At 42.4% G+C, this 20,655-nt stretch overlaps 2 protein-coding genes across 2 annotated transcripts; both read right to left on the bottom strand.

Moving 5' to 3' along the window:
• Window positions 1-169: 169 nt before the first annotated feature.
• cirop (ciliated left-right organizer metallopeptidase) lies at window positions 170-5,641 on the bottom strand. The gene is made up of 14 exons (XM_085759356.1): window positions 5,224-5,641; window positions 4,869-4,962; window positions 4,307-4,358; window positions 4,045-4,194; window positions 3,212-3,337; window positions 2,986-3,070; window positions 2,754-2,899; window positions 2,486-2,669; window positions 2,109-2,178; window positions 1,921-2,017; window positions 1,648-1,761; window positions 1,440-1,571; window positions 553-662; window positions 170-350 (listed from the first exon to the last, which is right to left on the bottom strand). Exons 1-14 carry the CDS (start codon window positions 5,639-5,641, stop codon window positions 170-172), a joined length of 1,959 nt encoding a protein of 652 aa, XP_085615482.1.
• A 1,292-nt stretch (window positions 5,642-6,933) lies between these two features.
• On the bottom strand, window positions 6,934-19,960 carry lrp10 (low density lipoprotein receptor-related protein 10). Its single transcript, XM_085758907.1, has 10 exons — window positions 19,927-19,960; window positions 18,431-18,609; window positions 18,228-18,260; window positions 17,796-17,940; window positions 17,197-17,390; window positions 16,485-17,077; window positions 15,010-15,446; window positions 13,034-13,228; window positions 12,219-12,348; window positions 6,934-9,114 (listed from the first exon to the last, which is right to left on the bottom strand). Exons 2-10 carry the CDS (start codon window positions 18,477-18,479, stop codon window positions 8,428-8,430), a joined length of 2,463 nt encoding a protein of 820 aa, XP_085615033.1. The 5' UTR covers window positions 18,480-18,609; window positions 19,927-19,960; the 3' UTR covers window positions 6,934-8,427.
• Between the last annotated feature and the right edge of the window lie 695 nt (window positions 19,961-20,655).

Here is a 20,655-nt window from a genome sequence, read left to right as displayed (position 1 = left end):
GCAGATGTAACAACACTGAAGTGTTTTATATCTAAATATTAGAACCTCTGCTCTAAGTACACGGAGGCCAATTTGTCCAAGAATACTGTATAAAGAAATAATTTAGGCCAAAAAAGCAGTACTTTAGAACTTTCAGTTTTGGTTGAATTTGGCGGTGCTTAAAACGTTTTTAACTGTGCCTGTGAAGCTGTGTCTCAGTGTGGATCCTGTTGCTGCTGGAGACACATTTCCTGTGGGACACGATGAGAGCAGCCAGGAGACACAGAGCAGCAGTGGAGCTGAGAGCTGTGGCTGCAGAGACCAGAGACCAGGTCCAGTCCTGGACTGAGGTTAACGTCTCATAGAGCTCACTGAAAATAAAACAAAGTAAATATGAGGTTAATAATAATAATGGCTTGGATTTATATAGCCTAGCACTTTTCAAGACACTCAAAGCGCTTTACAGAAACCATTATTCATTCATACAACTTTCACGCCAGTGGTGGTCAGCTATCTGTAGCCTCAGCTAGAGGTTATTTTAAACCAAGGGGGTTCCTTCTTTTACCCACTAACCTTGTGTTAGAAGCAGAAAATGTACTGACACCATCTGAAGGAGCAGTAATGTCGGGGTACAGACACAACCTCCTGTCAGGACAGAAGACTAAACCATGGAAGCCTTTTACCTGAGAAATAAAAAACAGTGACAGTAAAATCAGTAGGATTTTTACATACATGATCGGGCTTTAAATGATGGATCCACCACAGAGCTGAAAAACACAGTCTGCTCAGACACGGAGGATTATTGTAACATTAACATTTCTGATGGGTGGTTTTAACGACAGATCAGAACTGTTGTATCAAAAAATGCATTTGTCCCCTCTGTATGAATTATACTTTATACTGAGTCTACAGCTGCAGCACCAGTAGTGAGAGCCATTTAAATTAGTTTTAAAAGTGCTCTGCTGTCATATGATTTCCTGTAAACAAGTGGCTGAGATTGAAAAAGGTTTAGACTGTTAGGACCAGATACAGTGGCAGAGGTGTTTGCAATTCAAACATATATGTTCTTCCAACCTTTACTTGCATAGGAAGATAAACCAACTGAGCAGGTGCAGCAACATAGTCTTTCTTCTTTTGTTTCTTGTTTGTTTCATTATCATTGTCAAACATATTAAACTGATAGGCACTCCTGGCCACACGTAACAGGCACAAAGTAAATACAATCTGTGACTAATGTCTATTACACCGTTTCAAATGAAAATTTAACTTTGATGGTTCCCTTCATCTCTCATGAATTTCAAAGTTGCTGCCTTCAGTTTTTAATTCAATTGTGATACATTAGTAATATTTCTGTAAACATAATCCAGAATAGCAGAAGGAGCTTTAACATTGGTAATTATATAGCTAATAGATGTAGAGGTTAGTATTTTCTATTTACTTAGTAGTTACACATTGGTTACCTGAGTGGCGCCTCCTGCTGGACAGTCCACCCACTCAGAACCAGACACCTGGACCTGGAACCTGTTTGGTCCAGTGCACCTGTGTCTGTAGCAGCGACCCTCCACTGAGCCGTTCACTGCAGGAACCGGACTCTGCAGAGACGAGAGGAAATAAAGTTAGACAGAGGAAAAACTCTGGGAATCACAGGTGACATTCACACACACGTACACACACCTGTCTGTTCAGACTGGAGAGGAAGCAGCGACTGTCCAGGCCCCACATCTCCCCACTGAGGTCGTCTTCAGCCGGCTGTCTGCTGTTTTCCTCCCTCCAACATTCACTCTGGAGGTCAAGAAGGTCAGGTGCAATGGTGATGAAGAAAACATGTTAGAAAGGAATCAGGGAAATGAAATACAGGTGTCACTACTTTACAATATTGAAAATCTACAAGTCTAGAGAAAAATCTGGGAGATTATGTTTTAGAGAGGAAATAAAACTTACTGCATTCATGAGGGGTTTAAACACGCTGCATCCCTCCAGGTATAAATCAGTCTGGCACTCCCCCTTGTGGAGGTGGAGAAAATGACACCCAAGTTCACTGTGGAGAGAGAGAATGAATAATGCAAACATTAATACTGGAAATAAAGTGACACTTAAAGAATAAATTAAATACATGTTTTAAGATTTACCTGCCGGTGCAGAAAAAAGAAGAGGAGTTATCATGACAGGTTGATACGGAGCCAAACGTAGCTCCTTCACCTACAGAGACAGAAACACTGCAGCTGATGTAATGAATTCCTTTTCAAAATATCACTACCATTTTAAAATATTCTATGCTCCATATTTACATCTATTTATATTTGTATTTGCACTTTGTTTTTTTCCTTGTATGTACATGTTTACATACATATTTTCTAATACTCATGCACTTTTTTTGACATTGTATGTGTATGTGTGTACTGCTGCTGGCAACACTGGAATTTCCCCGTTGTGGGATAAATAAAGGCATATCTTATCTTATCTTATCTTATCTTATCTAAATAGTTTACACTTCTTAGGGTCTCACCTGAGCCCCAGACCAGACTCTGCGCCCGGCTCAGGTTCACTGTGTACCAGCCTGTGTCTTGTAGTGCAGCCAAAGTGACCGGGTCGATCCGGACTGTGGTCCAGTCCTCCAGCGCCGCCGCCATGATGGATCCCCTCAGGACACGGGACTCCCAGTGAGAGGACACTCTGCCTGCAGCTGCGTCCTGCAGGACGGAGGCAGGTTGTAGCCTAGGCAACAGGAGGTTTGACACACGGGAGGAAAAGGTGTTTACTGATCTGTTGAGTACCAGGTTCTCCAGTGGTCCTCCCAGCTCAGGATCTGTTGACAGCAGGTGGTTCTGCAGGGCTGAGACCACAGACGGGGAGTAGATCCTCATCTGGCCCGATCCGTCAGAGTGGATCACCTTCCCCCGAGGGAAACACCCAACACCCACTGCAGCACAGACCAGACAGAAACATGTAATTAAAGAGCTGATATGTTTTAATCTGTTAATCTCTCTTTGAAATGGGGTTAAAAACCTTGAGAAGAGGAGGAGCAGTCTTTCCAGGTGTGGAACAGATGTTTAGAGAACCCGAGGGCGTGGAACAGCTCATGGATCACAGTCTGCAAAATTACATTATTCATTATAATCAACACTTTATCTTATTTTATTTAATGTCATCGCATCAGTCACTTTTAAGACAAACGGTGTGTGATTAAAAACTTCAGGTAACAGACTTATGGATGTAACGTGTCGTGTGGTACCTGCACTGCAGCCTGGTGGTTGTATGTGTCTGCTGTCACTCTGTCCCGGCACATCACCACCACTCCAGCCACAGGTCGTCCACTCGTGTCAGTCCGACAGTGGACAGCGTAGGCCAACACATCAGGCTGACGACACAGACAGACAGAGAGACAGAGACGATATAGAATATATATTATAGAGAGAACAATCCCCATACAGTCTGTACATAATTCAATCTGATCAAACTGTCTAAGGCCTGGAAATATTTAACTATTTAACTCTGTACTGTATATATTGTTGATTATTTACTATACATGGTGTGTATATTTTTGATCATGGGAGCTATTATTATCGTTATTAATATTATTATTACTAGTAGTAGTAGTAGTAGTAGTAGTAGTATCTGTATATATGTACGGAGTGCAGTTAAATAACCATTTCCTTCAATGGGGGATTAATAAAGTATTTTGATTCTGTTTCTAATACAATTGCTTGCTGAGTTTGTCATTTTCATCAGTGAAAATATTTCAAATATTTGCTGTTGAAATAATCTGATGTTGTGTAATTTCTTCTAAGGAATATTTATGCAATGTAAAGACACAACTACATTTTATGATTAAATGCAACTTTAAAAAACAAAGCACAGAGTGTTTAAGATGTGAATAAAGTTCAAATCTAGTGGTGAATGTGAATTTTAAAGCTCATAACAAAGTAAAGCCTGTTCTTTGTTTGGTATTTTTATAGTTTAGCTCAGTTTTATTGTGAAAGACTTTGTAACTTCCTGTTTTGGTTGAAAACCTTTGACTACAATGTGTTTTACAGCATTGTCAGAGTGTGTTCAGTGAGTCTTCACCTCTGCTCTGCACCTGTCTGTGGACTCAATGTGGAGATACAACAGGAAGTCGGTGTCAGAGACTCCGGCTCCGGCTGGTCTGAGAACAGTCCTGTGAGGTGAATCAGGCTCTGGGTAAATGTCACATCCAGCCAGGTGATCATCAGGGATCTGGTGATAATATAATAATATGAATATATGAATACATAGAGACAGTGACCACACACAGACATGACACACAGCATATACGTACTGGATTAAAACCAATCAGACTGATCCTCACCGTCACATCCAGGCAGGTCTCGTTCCTGTAGCTGCTGTTGGCTCGGCCGCAGCTGAAGGAACAAAAACTAACTCTTTAAATACATGAAGATCCAATAAAAATACTTATTATTATTTGAAATTAATGTTTACAAAGTGTAGTGCAGATGTTTAGTATAAACATCCTTTAAAAATGCTGCAGAGAGACGACAGGTCATCAACCACAAGATGCCACTGTTTACCAAAATATGCATTCATCTCACTCTCACTGGTGGTTTTTATGCTGCAACTTTAAGTAAAGTTTAAATAATACTCTATATTATTAGCAGCTTGTTTTCATCTGAATTTATGTTGTTTTTTTATTTTTTTATACAGCAGATAGATGACAGAGAGGAGGCCGTGGGTTCAAACACAGTACACACAAGTGGACACAAAACAAACATAAATCTATTCTCTACTGTATGTAAACTAAAGATGGAAAGAATTTTAAAGATAAGCAGATTCACATCTGGATGAGGGAGAGTGTGTGAAGGACTGGAGAAGAAAACACACACACACACACACACACACACACACACACACACCTGTTGTAGTTGGTATTCCTTGAGTTGCTCCAGATAAACTTGCAGTACTTGTCGACGTCTCTGCTGAGCAGCAAAGGACCTGGTGCTCTGGTTACTGATGAAAGGTCAATAGGTCAAATACATTATTTATTTTTATCTATTTATTTTATATTATTGAAGTGTTTTTTATATTGCATTTTTATGATATTGCTTGTTTGCACTGAAGGGGGGCTCTAATTTCGTTATACAGAGAGTATAATGACAAATAAAGGCATTCTATTCATTCTATTCTACACATTAGTCTCTGTATATGAATGTTTGTGTGTGTGTGTGTGTGTGTGTGTGTGTGTGTGTGTGTGTGTGTGTGTGTGTGTACCTGATAATAAAGAAGACATCCTCCTCACAGCTTCCTCTACTGCTGACTTCAGTCTGACCGTCTCGCCGTCTGATAGGTTGTCGCTCTCCTTAGCGATCCAGGTGTGGATCCTGATTGGCTGTGGTGGAGGAGCAGGAGTGGGCGGGGCCTCCTGTCCCAGCACCGAGAGGCCAGGTGAAGGTGACCTGCTCCTCCTCCTGCTCCTCCTCCTCCTGCTCCTCCATCCTGGGTGTCTGCTGTGCTGCTGCCCAGAGGTCAGCGGGGGCTCGGGCCCAGTCGGAGGTCCGGGTGTGACCTCACTGACCTGAGCCTGGACCTCGTCAAAGATGCATCTCTGCAGGGATCCACGGAGCTCCAACAACAACAACAACACCAACAACACCAACACCCAGAGGCTCTGGGCCGGAGGTGAAACCATGATCACAGCTGTAACCTGCGTAAAAGTCACAGGTCGGTGATGGTGAATTGATCCACATGTTGATTTATAAAGTGACGTGTCTCTGGCTGCCGTTCATCCCACCCAGCTCATAATATTATGTCTTTATATTTTTATAAAATTTAAAATAAAACACATTACTCTTATATTTATAAATCTATAGGCAATATTTTGACATTAAGGTGAATTTTAATTTTTTGTTCTCACTAATTAATGTATTTTATTTAGTAAAGAACTCAAATTACAGCAGTTAGTAAGGACACTGTTTGTGTTCTTGATCATCTCCCTGAGACTTTGGGGTTTCAGTGAAGTGAAAGTAGCCGATCATGTGAGTGTGAGTTTATTTGATAAGTTTTAAAACAGCTTTTATGATCATTCAGCTCTCTTTTTATATTGTCTTTTTTCTCCTTCTTGTTGCTGTTTTTATATTCTGTGTACTGTGAAGCACTTTGAAAGAATGTGTGCTTAAGGTGCTGTATAAATAAAGCTGAGTTAAGTGTGTTTAAACTTCTTCCAACAGTTTATACAGAAAACACCACAGGAATTTAATATAAATGAACAGAAAACTACTTTACAGAAAGATAACATAAAAAGCTGTGTAGTCATTTGTCTGTCGTTGCCTTATTGAGCTTAACATCTTGTGCCGAAGCATTGCAACATAAGTCTGTTTAGCTTGCGTCTTTACTGCTCACATTCTTAATTCAGAAATACGTAGCATTAACTAAAGTGTTCAATAACCACATTTAGTCAAATTAGTTCTCTTTTTTTCAAATCTAATCAAATCAAAAGTGCAGTTAAACAGTGTACATTTGATAGACTTTTCCATCCCTTTACAGGTGGAACTACTGAAATGTTCATTAAAGAAAACACATTATGTTGTTTTGTTGTCATCTCACAGATTAAACCAAAAAGGTCACTGTGGAAAGATGTTAAGGATCCAACTCTGGTGTAAGAAGCTACAATAAAAAGTATAATTCATCTCCAATAATCACTCTCCTGCAGCATTAATCAATCAGTTAAAGCCAATACAGTGATAATTATTACCTGGTAGTTAGATGCAGCTTCAGTGTCTCCATGTGTTCACCTCCGCTCCTGATCGGCCGACTGACGATGAACTCTCTCCCTCTCTCTCTGTGTCTGTGTGAATCTCTGCAGGACGTTTGAATACAAAGCACAAAGCACAAAGCCACACGTCCGTCACCTCCGTCGCTGAGGTGTCGATCGTCCACCCTCGTTCACCTCACTGAGCGGAAAAACACAACACACCAAACCCCTAAAAGTGCAAATCGTTTAATCTCAGCCACATTTTTACTTATGTACAGTGAAGTTGACCCTAATAAATCATAAAATCACGTTTTCTCTCTCATTTACCTCATTACACTGCAAAATTTAAAACTTCTGGCTACTCCACATTGACCTTTATACATTCAACAAAGCAAAAAAAAAAAAGAAAGAGAAAAGAAAAAGAACAACTTAAGAGAAAAAAAAAGGATAAGTAACTCGCTGAAATAAAAACACCATAAAATGTACAACAATACAAATGGCACACCACAAGTCTGTTGTGTCAAAAACGTGACAGAATGCGATCACTTCCCCACAGGGGGGGCTGAAGATTCAAGTTGAGGTTATTTTGTGATTTTCGGGGCCTCGGGGGGCGCCTCACCTTCCTGTGCACACATTTACACACACATTTACACACACATTATACACATACACACACATCCTAGAACCAGGCACCAAAGAGATTGTCTTTTGACACATTTTGCTTTTTGTAGATTACATACATTCACTTAGGAAGTGTGTACTGAAACACGCAGTTACGTTGGGAGTTATTGTGCACTAAAACAAGGGGTCCCGAACTAGTTATTGCCAGCTTGCAGAATAGACATGCATTTCTTTTTTCTATTTTTGTTTTTTTTGTTTTTTGTGTTGTAATAAAGTCACTGATGTGTGGATGCGTGCTGTGATGTCAGGAAAACGTGCCTCTGTGTGTCGTTACGTGTGCGGTGTGTGTGTGTGTCTCAGCGATCTACAGGAAACTCCTCAAAAGGCACTTAAATAGGGGGAAATGATTCGTTTTGTTTGTTTTCTTCTATATCTGTGATATTAACATGAGACTGGATGCAAGTGGCAGAAGTATGTGGGGACAATCCACATCTACAAACATACTCCACTGTCTATGTAAGACTAAAATGCAAAAAAAGGAAAAAAAAACAACAAAAAAAAGCATTCACACAGTTGCAGTCATACAAACACAATAATTTCCATCAATAAAAACTCTGATCACTCAATCTGACAGTAGACTGCCTCAGTATCTGGATAGGGAAGATTCTTCTGTGCAAAAGTTTACCTTCAAATGTGCAGCCCAGCATTAATTAATTAATTAATTAAGTGCACATCCAACACTCACTTATAATGCTTTCTCTCCGAAACAACCAACATACATCAGCCGTGCTTTGTTTTTTGTTTTGTTTTTTTTTCATATCGTCTAAAAACTTACACCTTCTTTAGGAAGTTCTTTAGAAACGGTCAAATACTTGATTCCGTGAGTCGACAAATCCAAAAAAAAAAAAAAAAAAGCGATCATAAAAAGGCACCAGACTTGCACAGTGAGGCTGAGTCTCGCTGTGGGGCCACTCCTGTGCTCGAGTTCAAAAACTAACGTGGAAAGACTCGGGTTTCAGTTATGAGTGGGTGGAGGAGACAAGAGAGGAGGAGGAGGAGGAGGAGGAAGAGGAGGTGCTGTGGGGGAGGGAGGGGGGAGTCGTTCAGGTGAGCATGGGCACGTCGTCCTCTGAAGTGGTGTCTTCGGAGAGGGGGATGAGCAGCACCTCGTCGTCCGAGGAGGAGGAGGAGGAGAAGGAGGGCGAGGCGGAGAGGGGCATGGAGTTGGTGGAGGAGGAGGAGGAGGAGGAGGAGGAGGAAGAGGAGGAGGGCGAAGCTCTGAAGAGGGAGATGCTCAGGCCCAGCGTGTGGAAGATGGAGGCCAGCGAGGGGCTGCTGGGGGGCACGGCCACGGGGGGGGACTGCGGCGTGGCCGGGGGCGGCGCCGGGGGGGCGTAGGGAGGAGGAGGCGGGGAGGCGGCGGGCGACGGCGGCAGTAGAGGAGGCAACGCCACTTCCTGGTTCTGGTTCTGCTGCTGCTGCTCGGTCTGAACCAACAGGCCGAGCTTCAGCGGCACCGGCTGGTTGACGGCCTCCACCGCCGACGAGGAGCTGGTGGGCGGGGAGTGGGCCGGCTCCTGACCCGGGGGGGCGGCGTCCGACGGCTGCTGGCCCCCGGAGGAGCTCGACGACGGCTGGGTCGGCCTGGACGGGGGCCGGGGGATCAGACCCCACCTCCTCATGCGGCGGACGGCCCGGCGGACGAAGCGAGGTCGGCGTCGGCGGTGCGGGGAGCTGGCGGCGTCCTGACGGAGGAGCTGGAGGATTCCCCTCAGAGAGAGCGACGACGTCTGATACAGGGAGAAGGAAGGAGAGAAAATTAGACCTAGGATAATCAAAATCATCCCAAATTTGTTATTTTATTACCCACAAACCACTGATCAAACTTTATTATTATTAATAATAAGAATAATTATAATAACTTTATTCAACTAGAACCTTTAAAAGCACAAGCAAGTCAAACAAGTGTCATAAAACCATAGGAGATGGAGCGCCCAACACAGGCAATACAAGGAGGAGTCAAATTGCAGGATGCAGTTCATTTGATAAAATAAAATAAAAGAGGGATTATACATGACAAAGAGAGATAAGATGAGATACGATAAGATAAGAAAAGATTAAAGGTTAAAAACAGAAGAAGGCATAAAAGTAAAACTAAAAGCGTCTGAGTAAAACTGTGAGATAGAATGAGGTAATGAATCAGTGAATCTAAAAAGTAGGATGGGGAACTAAACCAACTAAGTAAGAGTAAGGGTAGATGAAGACAAGGAATAAAAATGATAGGAAACAAAAGTAAAACAAGAAGATGATAAAAAAGAGGAGGATGACGTCACATAAAAACAAGACTGTAAAAGTAGGTTTTAAGAAGTGAATAAAAGACGTCAATGACTCTGTACGTCTCATCTCTTCAGGCAGGGCTCCAGTCTGCCCCTAACTGGGAGCATTTTGCCCTTAAATTTTGAGACGGTGCACTTACATTTTTGATCTATTTGCACATGTGCAACCAGCAAATTTGCCATTTTTTTGTTAAAACTGGTGAACCATGAAAGGGGCGACTTAATGAATCTGGAATCTGTCGTTACAGGTACAGTAGCAGCTCAATGTGTGTGAAGATCATGAGTGAAGAGGAAATGTGAATATTTGCTTAGCGAGTTGATTTAAAGGGATAGTTCAACATTTTGGCAAATTGGCCCATTGCCATAATCGCTATAGTCATAGTAGTAGGTTCATTACCTTTAATTGTAGGTGTAAGCTATTTTCAGTACGGCGGAGCGCAGCAGCAGGCTGCTCAGAGCTACGCTATGGAGGCTAACGGAATTTCTTGGTTTCCCTCATTAAACTCATCAAATTCAACATCCCAAAACTCCACAGCGCTTTTGTAGACAAGTTGTGAGCTGCACAACCACCACGCTATGAGATAATGACGGAACGATACGAAACGGAGCCGTTTTCGAGGTAAATTCATACAAAACCGCTGATGCGCGTTGCGTTCAGGGACAGTTTTTCAGCAAGCAGTCTCCGTATTTACCCTGTATTTACCTCGAAAACGGCTCCGTTTCGTATCGTTCCGTCATTATCTCATAGCGTGGTGGTTGTGCAGGTCACAACTTGTCTACAAAAGCGCTGTGGAGTTTTGGGATGTTGAATTTGATGAGTTTAATGAGGGAAACCAAGAAATTCCGTTAGCCTCCATAGCGTAGCTCTGAGCAGCCAGCTGCTGCGCTCCGCCGTACTGAAAATAGCTTACACCTACAATTAAAGGTAATGAACCTACTGCTATGACTATAGCGATTATGGCAATGGGCCAATTTGCCAAAATGTTGAACTATCCCTTTAAGTGGTGTGCGCCTCTGAATTTTCTGCTAATGCTCCTAAATTTTTAAGTAAGGGGCAACTGAGCTCCTAGGGGAAAAAAGTTAGTCTGAAGCCCTGGGCAGGTTGTCCCAGTATACTGTATATAGCTTGGAGCCAGAGCAGTGCGAGCCTTAAAAGTGACAAGTAAAATGTAAAAAGTAAAATCTTAAAATCACTTCTAAAACTAACTAGAAGGCAGTGCAAGGACGGTAAGACTGGGGTGATATGACGTCATCTGTTAAACCCAGTAAGAAGTCGATAGCTGCTGCGTTTTGGCCCGGTGCTTTGTGGGTTATTCCAGAGAGACGGGAGTTACAGTAGTGGAGCCTTGAGGAGATGAGGGCATGGAAAAACTCTCTCAAGGTCCGGTTTTTAGAGAATGTGTTTAAGGAACCGCTCTGTGTGTTGGACGTGACCCATCAGACAGCATGTGATTTGTTTTATACAGTTAATCCTCCTCCATCACCGTCCTCCGTCCTCACCGTCTAATAATAAAAGCACCTTGATGTGAACTCGCCTGGCAACAGCACGTCGGCTTCACCTTAACACCGCTCCGTCCTCGGGCCGGAGCCTGCTGCCGGGGATTAATGAGACTAAAGTGGAGCACATGACTCGGAGACAGACCGACAACTCGGGGCTGCTGTCGACTTCACCGTTAGAGAGAATGTGCGACTCGGCAGCGAGGCCTCGTTTCCCATGAATAAACTGATTATCAGTGTTTGTCGTATTCGCTCTGGAAGACAGAGTTTTCATTCTCTCTTTCTCTCTGTTCTCACAAACGTTCAAAGCGTTAAATGAATTTGTTCTGGTCGTTTGAAGCTTGAGGGGAGGTCTGAGGGATTAACACACGCAGCCGACCCCAGGGGTTCGATTCCCAGAGCGTTCACATTACTGTCAGCTGAGGGCCCGACACCCAGGCCTGTGTCGGCAGGAATAACAACTGGTTACTGACGTTAAAGAAGCAAAAACAAGACTCAGATAAAGGCTGAGATGAGGAGAACAAAACGTCACAGTGGACCAAGCAAAATAGTCTCTAATCATTGACCTTTGACCTCTAAAATCTAATCAGTTTATCCTCTAATCCAAGTGAGTGTTTGTGCCAAATTTGATGAAATTCCCTCAAGGCTTGAATGGGACAGACGGGCCGACCAATCAGGGAACAGGCAACAACACAAAACCGTCATAGTGATGTTTAAACACTAAAATCTAGTCAGTTCATACCTGACTCTTGTGTCAAATATAAAGAAATAATCTCATGATGATATGATAAAATGTAATATAATAAAATATAATATAACATAGTATAATATAATAAAATGTAATATAATATAATATAATGGTACATATAAAATTCTGTACATCAATATGTTTTAATATATCAATATGTTTATGTATGAGATATAATGCTGGTGAACCGATGGATAAAACTGATCAATTACCATCTGATTATTGATCTAATTCTGGTGGAGCAAATTTAAAAATATTAAAAAATCAGTGTGTTATCAGTGTGTAAGCAGCTGCTGGTCCTCGTCTCCCTCACCTCGTTGGGGTTTTCTGTGGGGAAGTCCTCCACTGGGGGGATGATGCCCTGGGCGATCAGCTGACCGTAGGAGGGCGGGGCCTGCTGCTGGATTAGCTCCGCCTCCTGACGGCTGATCGGAGCAAACAGGCTGCAAGAGGAACAAATCAAATCAAAGTTTATTTACAGCATCTAAAATGATGATCAAAGTGCTTTACAAAAGATATTAAATTAAAATCTAAGAACACAGCAAGAATAAGACAAACACTGAACAATAAAACATGAAACAATAACAAAATAAAAACATGGAAAACAGGAAGCTGTCACAGCATCACTCAATGTTAAAAGCGATGCTAATCAAACAGGTTTTAAGATTGGACTTAAAAAGTGGCAGGTCATTGATGGCTCTTAATTCTGGGGGTATAGTACGTTAAAACATGTTAAGATGCGTTCAGAGACACCAACAACAAGCATGTGAAAGTTTTCATTGTGGAGGTTCCTGACAGATTCATACACAGGTTAATAAAACAGTTATTTATCATATAAATCGCCGATAAATTACAAATAAGCAGCTCAAGCGTTTACAGCAGAGAGCTGGTAGTTTCAGTGTGTCGGTGCTGGCTGCGAGAGCTGCTGTCTGGTCGTGTTGGCAGCGGCTGAAGGAAAACAACGTCTGCCTCTTGTGACTCACTGCGTCTGATTATCAACAAAACCCGGCTGCAGTGTTAACAAAAAAAAAATTTAAAAAAAAGATCTCTAGCGGCTGCGACGTCTGGAAATCAAAACAACATGAAGTGAGTGAAGCTGCAGCGTTAGAGAGAGTGAAACCCCCTCACCTGTACTCCCGGGTCCTGAGCGAGTACAGTTTGCAGGTGCAGCCCATGGCGATCACCAGCAGCAGCCCGCAGACCAGGCTGCCGACCGTTGCCGCGGTGATGACCTTGCGGGGCAGGATGACGGTGCAGTTGAGCTCGTCGGTGCCGTCCCTGCAGTCCACCTGGCCGTCGCAGCGCCAGCTCTCAAACACACACCTGCAGACAGGAGCACGAGACGGTCGGTGCGTTAGAGCGAACAAGAGAAACACAAGAGAGAGAGAGACACTGGATAATATGTGAGATAAATAATAAACCATGATATGAAACTGTAACAGAACCTATAAAAGGTGAAAAATGTTTGAATAAAGCATGAAAAACAGACACATTTTACACATTTTTAGGCACTTTTCATCACCAATATTATGCTTTTTTTAAAATCATATCTCTAAGATAATGTACATTTTAACATGCAACACAACTGTAAAGTCACAGAAAAAAGGCTTCAAACATGAGAAAAATGCCTTTGACTCTCAGATGTTGAGCTTCGTGCACGGTGCACACACCCTGTGACTCACTCTGATGAAGTAAACAGGACGCACCTTGCTCTTAACCAACCTCACCACAACCAAGACACCAAACATTCAGGCAAAACAATCAATGTAAAAAAAAATAAAATAAAATAAAATCACAGCAGCTGAGCGGTTACTCAATGAGCCTTGACGGGAGTTTTGTTTCTAGGTCAATAACATGGTTTAAATATCCTACAGATGAAAGGTTTGAGCATCAGCAGCTCCGTGGCAACTGGGGAAAATCATTGTTTTTGTAAAACGCCGCTGTCGTCAATGAGGTAACCAGGTTTTCAGTCTGGAAATCAATAGGAGAACCGACAAAAACAGGCAGAACTGACCTGTCGTTACAGATCTTCCTCAGAAGTTTATGAGGGATCGGGAAGGGATTATAAACGTGTACATGTGATAATTTGGTTTATGGCCTTTTGTTTGCCGTTTGCTCATGTGTTTGTCTGCTTCTCTATTTAGCCATTTGTTTTTTTTGTCTTTGCTTCTCATGTCTTCATTTATTTTAGACTTAGAGATACTTTATTGATCCCAAAGGAAATTCAAGTATCAAGTATCCATTAGCGTGCATACATAATATGATAAAATGAAATGTAATAAAATATAATGTAATGTAATATAATATAATTATAATATAATATAATATAATATAATATAATATAATATAATTCTGTACATCAATATGTTTTGAGATAAAATACTAGCAATAGAATTAAAGCAGAAGTAAGCGATCCGGTCGTTTTCGCTAATGCTGCGTTCCAGGCAGGCTTTTGAAACCGTAAATTACAGCTTCAAGTCACGACTTAAGACTTTGTAGCGTTCCAGGCAACCCACTCGTGTTTTTCCGACCTGTTTTACCTGTGAAAGTCACTATGACAGCCACTCGTAACTTCCGACCTGTGAACTCGTACCAGATCGAACTGGTACGACTTCACAGGTCGGAAAAACACGAGTTACGAGTTGCCTTGAACGCACCATAACGTCTTGTCAGCCGATGGAGTTAGCAGCCCCCGTCCTCGTCATGGATCTATTGGTCCTCGTCCCTACATCACCACATTGAGGCGCATCCCTTGGCTGCACACACAGCCCTTCATGCCGTTCTCTCTCCTCATTGGATAAAACTTGTAGGATACGAGAAAAGTTTTCTCTTTGGCTCAGAGCAGAGCAGAGTGACTGACAGACCCGTGTTTCAGTCCAAACACTCTATGTAAGTGATTGCTGTCGGAAGATATAACTATTTAAGACTTATATTAACACAAAAATATCGCTTACTTCTGCTTTAATTAAAAAAACTGTACCGAATGAATTAATATTAATTTGTTTTGTTAAGTTGTTCTTGCTTGACTATATTTATATATATATGTATGTCACTATGTTGTGTCACATTATATAATAATAAAGTTACAAACAGGCAGGACTGACCTGTCGCTGTCGCAGTGGAAGGTCCCGGGCTGACACACGGTGCAGTCCCGCTCGTCGCTGCCGTCGGCGCAGTACAGCTGGTAGTTGCATCTCTCCGTGACCGGGTAGCACAGCGGTCGGCCGGCGAAGTGGCTGGACGCCACCGCCCTCTGCCCCGCCATCCCGCAGGCGAACTGGTTCACGCTGCAGCCCTTGCATCCCTCCTCGTCCTTCCCCGTCTCGGGACAGTCCCACTTCCCGTCGCAGCGCTGCTCCTGGGTGAAGCAGCCTCCCGACGGCCCCCCGCACCGGCCCTCCCAGGGGGGGCAGTAGCTCCCCACGTGGAACGTGGCGTTGAACCCGCTTCCCTCCGAGCCGGGGAGCGTCTCGTACGTCATCGACAGGAGACCGGTGTGTGATTCCACTTGTACCGACTTATAGTTGGAGGCGCTGGTGATCTGTCAAAACGCAGGAGAGGAACGTCTTGTTAGGATAAAAGGTTTTTCACCCTAACCCCCAATTCCCACCGACTCCATCTCCGTTTGACATATCAGCTGATGCCAACAGTGGCGATCAGACTCTTTAACTCCTCCCCATTTCTGTAGGAGATGAGCATAAACACTAACATGCCAATAACATGCCTCCTTTTTAAATGCTTCAGGCTTTGGACTAGTATCATATTGTATTTCAGTTATGTATTGTATTCAAATTATGTAGTACTGTATTTAACTTATGTCTTGCGCTAGTATATTTTTATTGTTTTAGACATTGTAGGATATACAGTATTTTATCATACATTTCTTCTTTGTATTTTATTTATTTCCTTTGCACATTTCCCTTTGGAGCAACCTGGCGTAAGAATTTCCTTTGGGATGAATAAAGTTCTATCCATCTATCCATCAATCCCTCGACCACTGGATGTTTTGCGTCTCCGATCCGTCTCCGGGGCCCAGAGCAGCTGGAGACCGAGATCACGGTAAAACTACAAACTATCGTGATAACAGTCGTGTATGAAGTGCAATTAAAATGTAAACAACATTGATTTTCTGTTTAACTTTTTTTTTTTTTTTACTTCTGGTTTGTGTTTTTGTAGAACGAATGTGTTGTTTCATAAAATTTTGCAGTTTTACACCTCCATGATTAATATTTTTTCATCCATAATAACCTGTTAGGTCTAGGACCCTCTGACTGACTGATGACTTGTTGCTTGTACCAGCAGATGAAACTAATGTTGACAAAGTGATGATTTAATTGGAAAGTTTGTCCATTGTGTTTTATTTTGAAATCAACCAGATGCTCTGTTTGTCCTCCTGTGTGGGGAGATCTAATCAACATGATGCTCCGTGATCTGGCAAAAATTGTTTTCTTATTCTTTTCTGTAAAAGTTGCAGTTTTATTTGTGTGATTTATGTTGTTTTTTCTTCTCTCTTTCATTCATTAACTGTATATGAATTAAATGCACAATATAAAATAAAAATAAAAATAAGCAAACTCACAATTTTGATCACGTCTCCTTTGCCTTGCTCTCTGTTGTAGACGGTGAGTCTGTCGCCGGGCCCCAGCACCAGCTGCTGCAGGTCCAGCCTGAGGGGCCTCGAGTCCTGAGGGTCCAGAGTCCAGACGCAGTAGAGAGCCGAACCCCGGAGCGCCGGGGGGGAGAAGGTCCCGTAGAAGGTCTGCAGGAGGCCGCCGCAGGGCCACTCGATGGGAGTGGGCGTCACAGCCAGCTCCTTGTGGATCTGCGGCGGCGGCGGCTGCTCTCGATCCACCTGCGCCTCCTCCTCCGCCCGCTCCTTCAGCAGCTCCCACAGGTCGGAGTCGGGATCCATCTCCGCCAGGCTCTGCGTCCTCTCGGTGGTCCTGTGTTTCTCCGAGTCCCTGGCGTCGTTCGTGTCCGGGTAGATTTCCTTCTCGTCCTCTCCGTGTCTCGGAGGCTCTGGGGTTTCGGCCTCTGGGTTGCAGCCCTGTTCGTCGGTGCCGTGGCTGGGGCCTTGGCCGAGACACTCCACCTGGCCGTTGCAGCGCCAGGAGAGGGGAAGGCAACGGCCCCCCGGGCATTCGAAAGACGTCACCGGGCATTCACCGGAGTCTGGATGTGCAGAAACAGAAAGGGACAAAAGGAAAAAAAAGACAGTTTGACATTGTAAAGAGAGAACAGCACTCACCAATGTTGAAACAAGAAATAAAAAAAAACCTGTGGCCTCATACCTCTGGCGTAGCTCAACAGAAACGATGACACGGGGAACAGATGTGGGAGGAAGTGGTGCATCACTGTAATGTTTCCCCCTGGGAATTCCATGGGCGGTGGCAGCTTGGAGCCGCAGAGGACCATCGGCTCGCCGCCGGCCGATGATTTTATAGACACCCATTCCTTCCTACACCGGACTGAAAACTGGGAAAAGCTGCAGAAAAAATACTTGAAATTAACCGACAGAATTTCTTAAAGAGACAGCACAACATTGTTTAAAAAAAAGATGACAACAACACTATGTATTGGTATATGTAATTGTTGTTGGGGTTTTTTTGGTCTAATGGTTTTTTTTTTCAATCTATGTTTGTTCTTATTGTGTCTTTCTTTGTATATATGTATATAAAGCACAATTAATGTCATCATGAAGCAGAGTGATGTGATGATATCCTGCTAAAATACTATTTTTAAAAACTACTCTGTAAATGTTAACATGACGTTCAGCTAATCCCAGAGAGTATGCCTGATCTGATTTGCAGTAATTAATGTCTTTTGTCTTTGAACTCCGGTTGCAACATCCCGTATGTCTGGTTCTTTAAACTCCCCTCGGCCTCTGTACCTGAGAACAACAGGTTCTCCCTCTGAACCCTTGATGATCCAGCAGTCGTAGGTGGAGCCGAAGCGGTACGACCAGCTGTGGTACGCTGAACTCCTGATCTCTCCCACTTCGCTGTCCAGGACTTGAGGGGAATGCCCACAGCGGGCTGAGGGACAGAAAGACAAGGACACATTTATTTATTAAAGCTTAAAACTCTATTAAGCCTCACACCTATTGTCAAACTTTAGTTAAAATGGTTTAGAGAAGTAGTAAAGCAAGTGAAAGTTCTGCTAAATGTGATCTGCTCAGGCTGATATCCTCTTTTACGATCGCTGTGATGCACTGCAGGTTAGAGGAAAAGTATAAAACAAGAATGTGACATTGAAAAATCCTTTTTCCTGACACCTAGAGACACAACATGAAGCAGAGCGCTGACTGGTTTTGTCTCCTTACCAGAGCACAGAGCCGGCTCCAAACGGCTGCACACTGCAGAGGAGAAATGAGCAAAGAAAAACAAAAAAACAGAACGAGTCAGGCCAGTATTTAATCACAACGGCCGACACTGATCATAAATGTTGTATGGCACGAAGAGTGCAAACACGACCTTTGCTTTATAAACATTTAAACACATGTGCATTAGGTGTTCATCCACTCACCTGTCAGGGTGAAAGCCAGGAGAGCACAGAGGTTGTAAGTGGCGGTCATTGTTGTGACGTTTGTCCTCTAAAATGTTGGAAAGGATTAAAAAAAAAAAAAAACTGAAGACTTTAAAAGGGTGAAACTAAAATGTCAGAGAGGCGCCATCTCAGCAGGTTTTGGTTCAGGAAGACTTCACCTGCAAAGTGAAGGAAGAGAAAGTGAATAAACAGTCAAACATTTATCCTCATTACATTATCACTCCATAAAACCGGCATGAGATAATGCTGCTAACATAAAGATAGTCACATGCGAGTCTCTTTAATTTGATTGTCATGTGTTAGGCTCAAACAATTGCTGCTTTCAAAAACAACATGACATCACTTTGTGGCATCCTAACCACAACAACAGAGCACAAATGAACCATATAGACATTTTTTTTTAAACTACTACAGGTGATTTCTGTACCTTCCTGTTGTCTTAATATCTTTGGATTTAAAGCCAAAAAGAATCAGTCTGAATATGTTGACTCATGCTGTGGAAACTCAGATATTTCTTTAATTTATGTCTGTCTGATCTCAACTGTAAGACATCAGCTTAATACTACTAATAATACTACTTGAATGTCCTTATTTATTTATAAGTAGTCTTTAGTACCTTGCTTCATCCTAACTCAAACAGATTATCCAACATCCTCCCTAATCTAATTTGTAGCATTAGATTTGCCTTTAAATGCAGTTGATTTTCAACCTCTTTTACTGATCTGCTCCTACATTTAACATTTTAAAACACGTACTCAGTCATTATTCGCTTGGTGAGAAAATATCACGAGTTGTTCGCATTTAATGCATCACAACAACACACGTGAGAACTGCTATATACAGTGCAATAAGTGTTATATAAGCAGGAAATGACTGTATAGCTCTTGTACGCTGGGGGTTATTTTGATCTTTGACACCGTGTTTACACGCCCTCACACAAAACAACACACACGAACACAACACAAAACTACACAACACGATTTCCTTCCTTTAAGCTTCTCAACAATGACGCCAGGATCGCCACCATTTCCGAGGTATAAATAAACTGTTGTTATCCCTCCCTTCTTCGCTACTAACTGGAATAAATAAAAGAAACCCCGATAGAAAATGGCCAACTCGGATCGATCAATACCTCGTGACGTTTCTTTTACAGTTTTTAGACTATGTCCCGAGATAAAGCTGTGAGTTAGTTTCGGTTTGGAGGAGCAGGAGGAGGAGGAGGAGGCAGCTGCTCGCCTCATTTACAGGCGTTTTACCAGTTAGCCTCCTGGCGAGCTAACGGCTAACACCCGACAGCCTCTCTGCGTTTGTTTCGCCTCTTTTCTTTTTTAAGGGCCGCGACACCGCCGGAAAACGGCTTTAAACACGACACTCGGTGTTTAAATACTCGAATAAATCGTAACATGTTGGTTACAGGCGGTGAAAAAGACGATAAAATGACGTTTTACAAGGCGGGGAGAAGCTGAGTACGTTACCATGTCAGTCGGCCTTTCCTTGTTGACAAGTTCTGAGCTACTTCCGTGTGTTTGAGGTCGTGACGCAGAAGGGGCGGGGCTTGCGGCGTCGAATTGTGTGTTGTTGCTGTTCTTTTCATTCATAAAAATGTACATAATTTTACTTCTAGTCAAATATTTTAGACCCAATTTTATTCCTATTTAAAATACTACACATTAATACATTGATACAAACTGTGGTTAATATCTTAAAAGGAGTCTAAGAAGTGAAATGTGTGTTTCTTAACACAAGGTGTCAGTGTCATACATTAGTTTAATTCACAAAAAAATGTCACAAGGTCTTCTCAATGACTTTTATATTCAGATTCTGTGTTTATTCATTTTACATATTGTGTTTTGATTTCATATAAGTATATTTTTCTAAATGTGAGCAGCATAATTATTCACATTCTTCACATAAAGATGCCGAGTGGACATGTTTGAAGACATATGGAAGCAGCGGTGGAAATCTAAACATGTGCTTTGCTGAGTTCTTCACAAATAACTATCAAGATTCCTGATATATTTCGTAACCTTCCTGTTTATGATGCAGCTGTTTCTGGTAATCTGCAAAAGTGCTCCTCCTTTGAACACTTGAGATAAATACTCTACTCGTTAGATTGAAGAGGGAAGAAGATTATAGGTTTTCTTCCTTATTTTACAAAAAAAAGCAAATAAAAGACAAAAGCATAACAAAACTAACTAAACATG

The sequence above is a fragment of the Trachurus japonicus genome, chromosome 18, assembly GCF_045865225.1.
Source record: "Trachurus japonicus isolate A0001 chromosome 18, Traja_1.0".
Classification (NCBI taxonomy): domain Eukaryota; kingdom Metazoa; phylum Chordata; class Actinopteri; order Carangiformes; family Carangidae; genus Trachurus; species Trachurus japonicus.
This window is presented reverse-complemented; position numbering and strand designations above follow the sequence as displayed.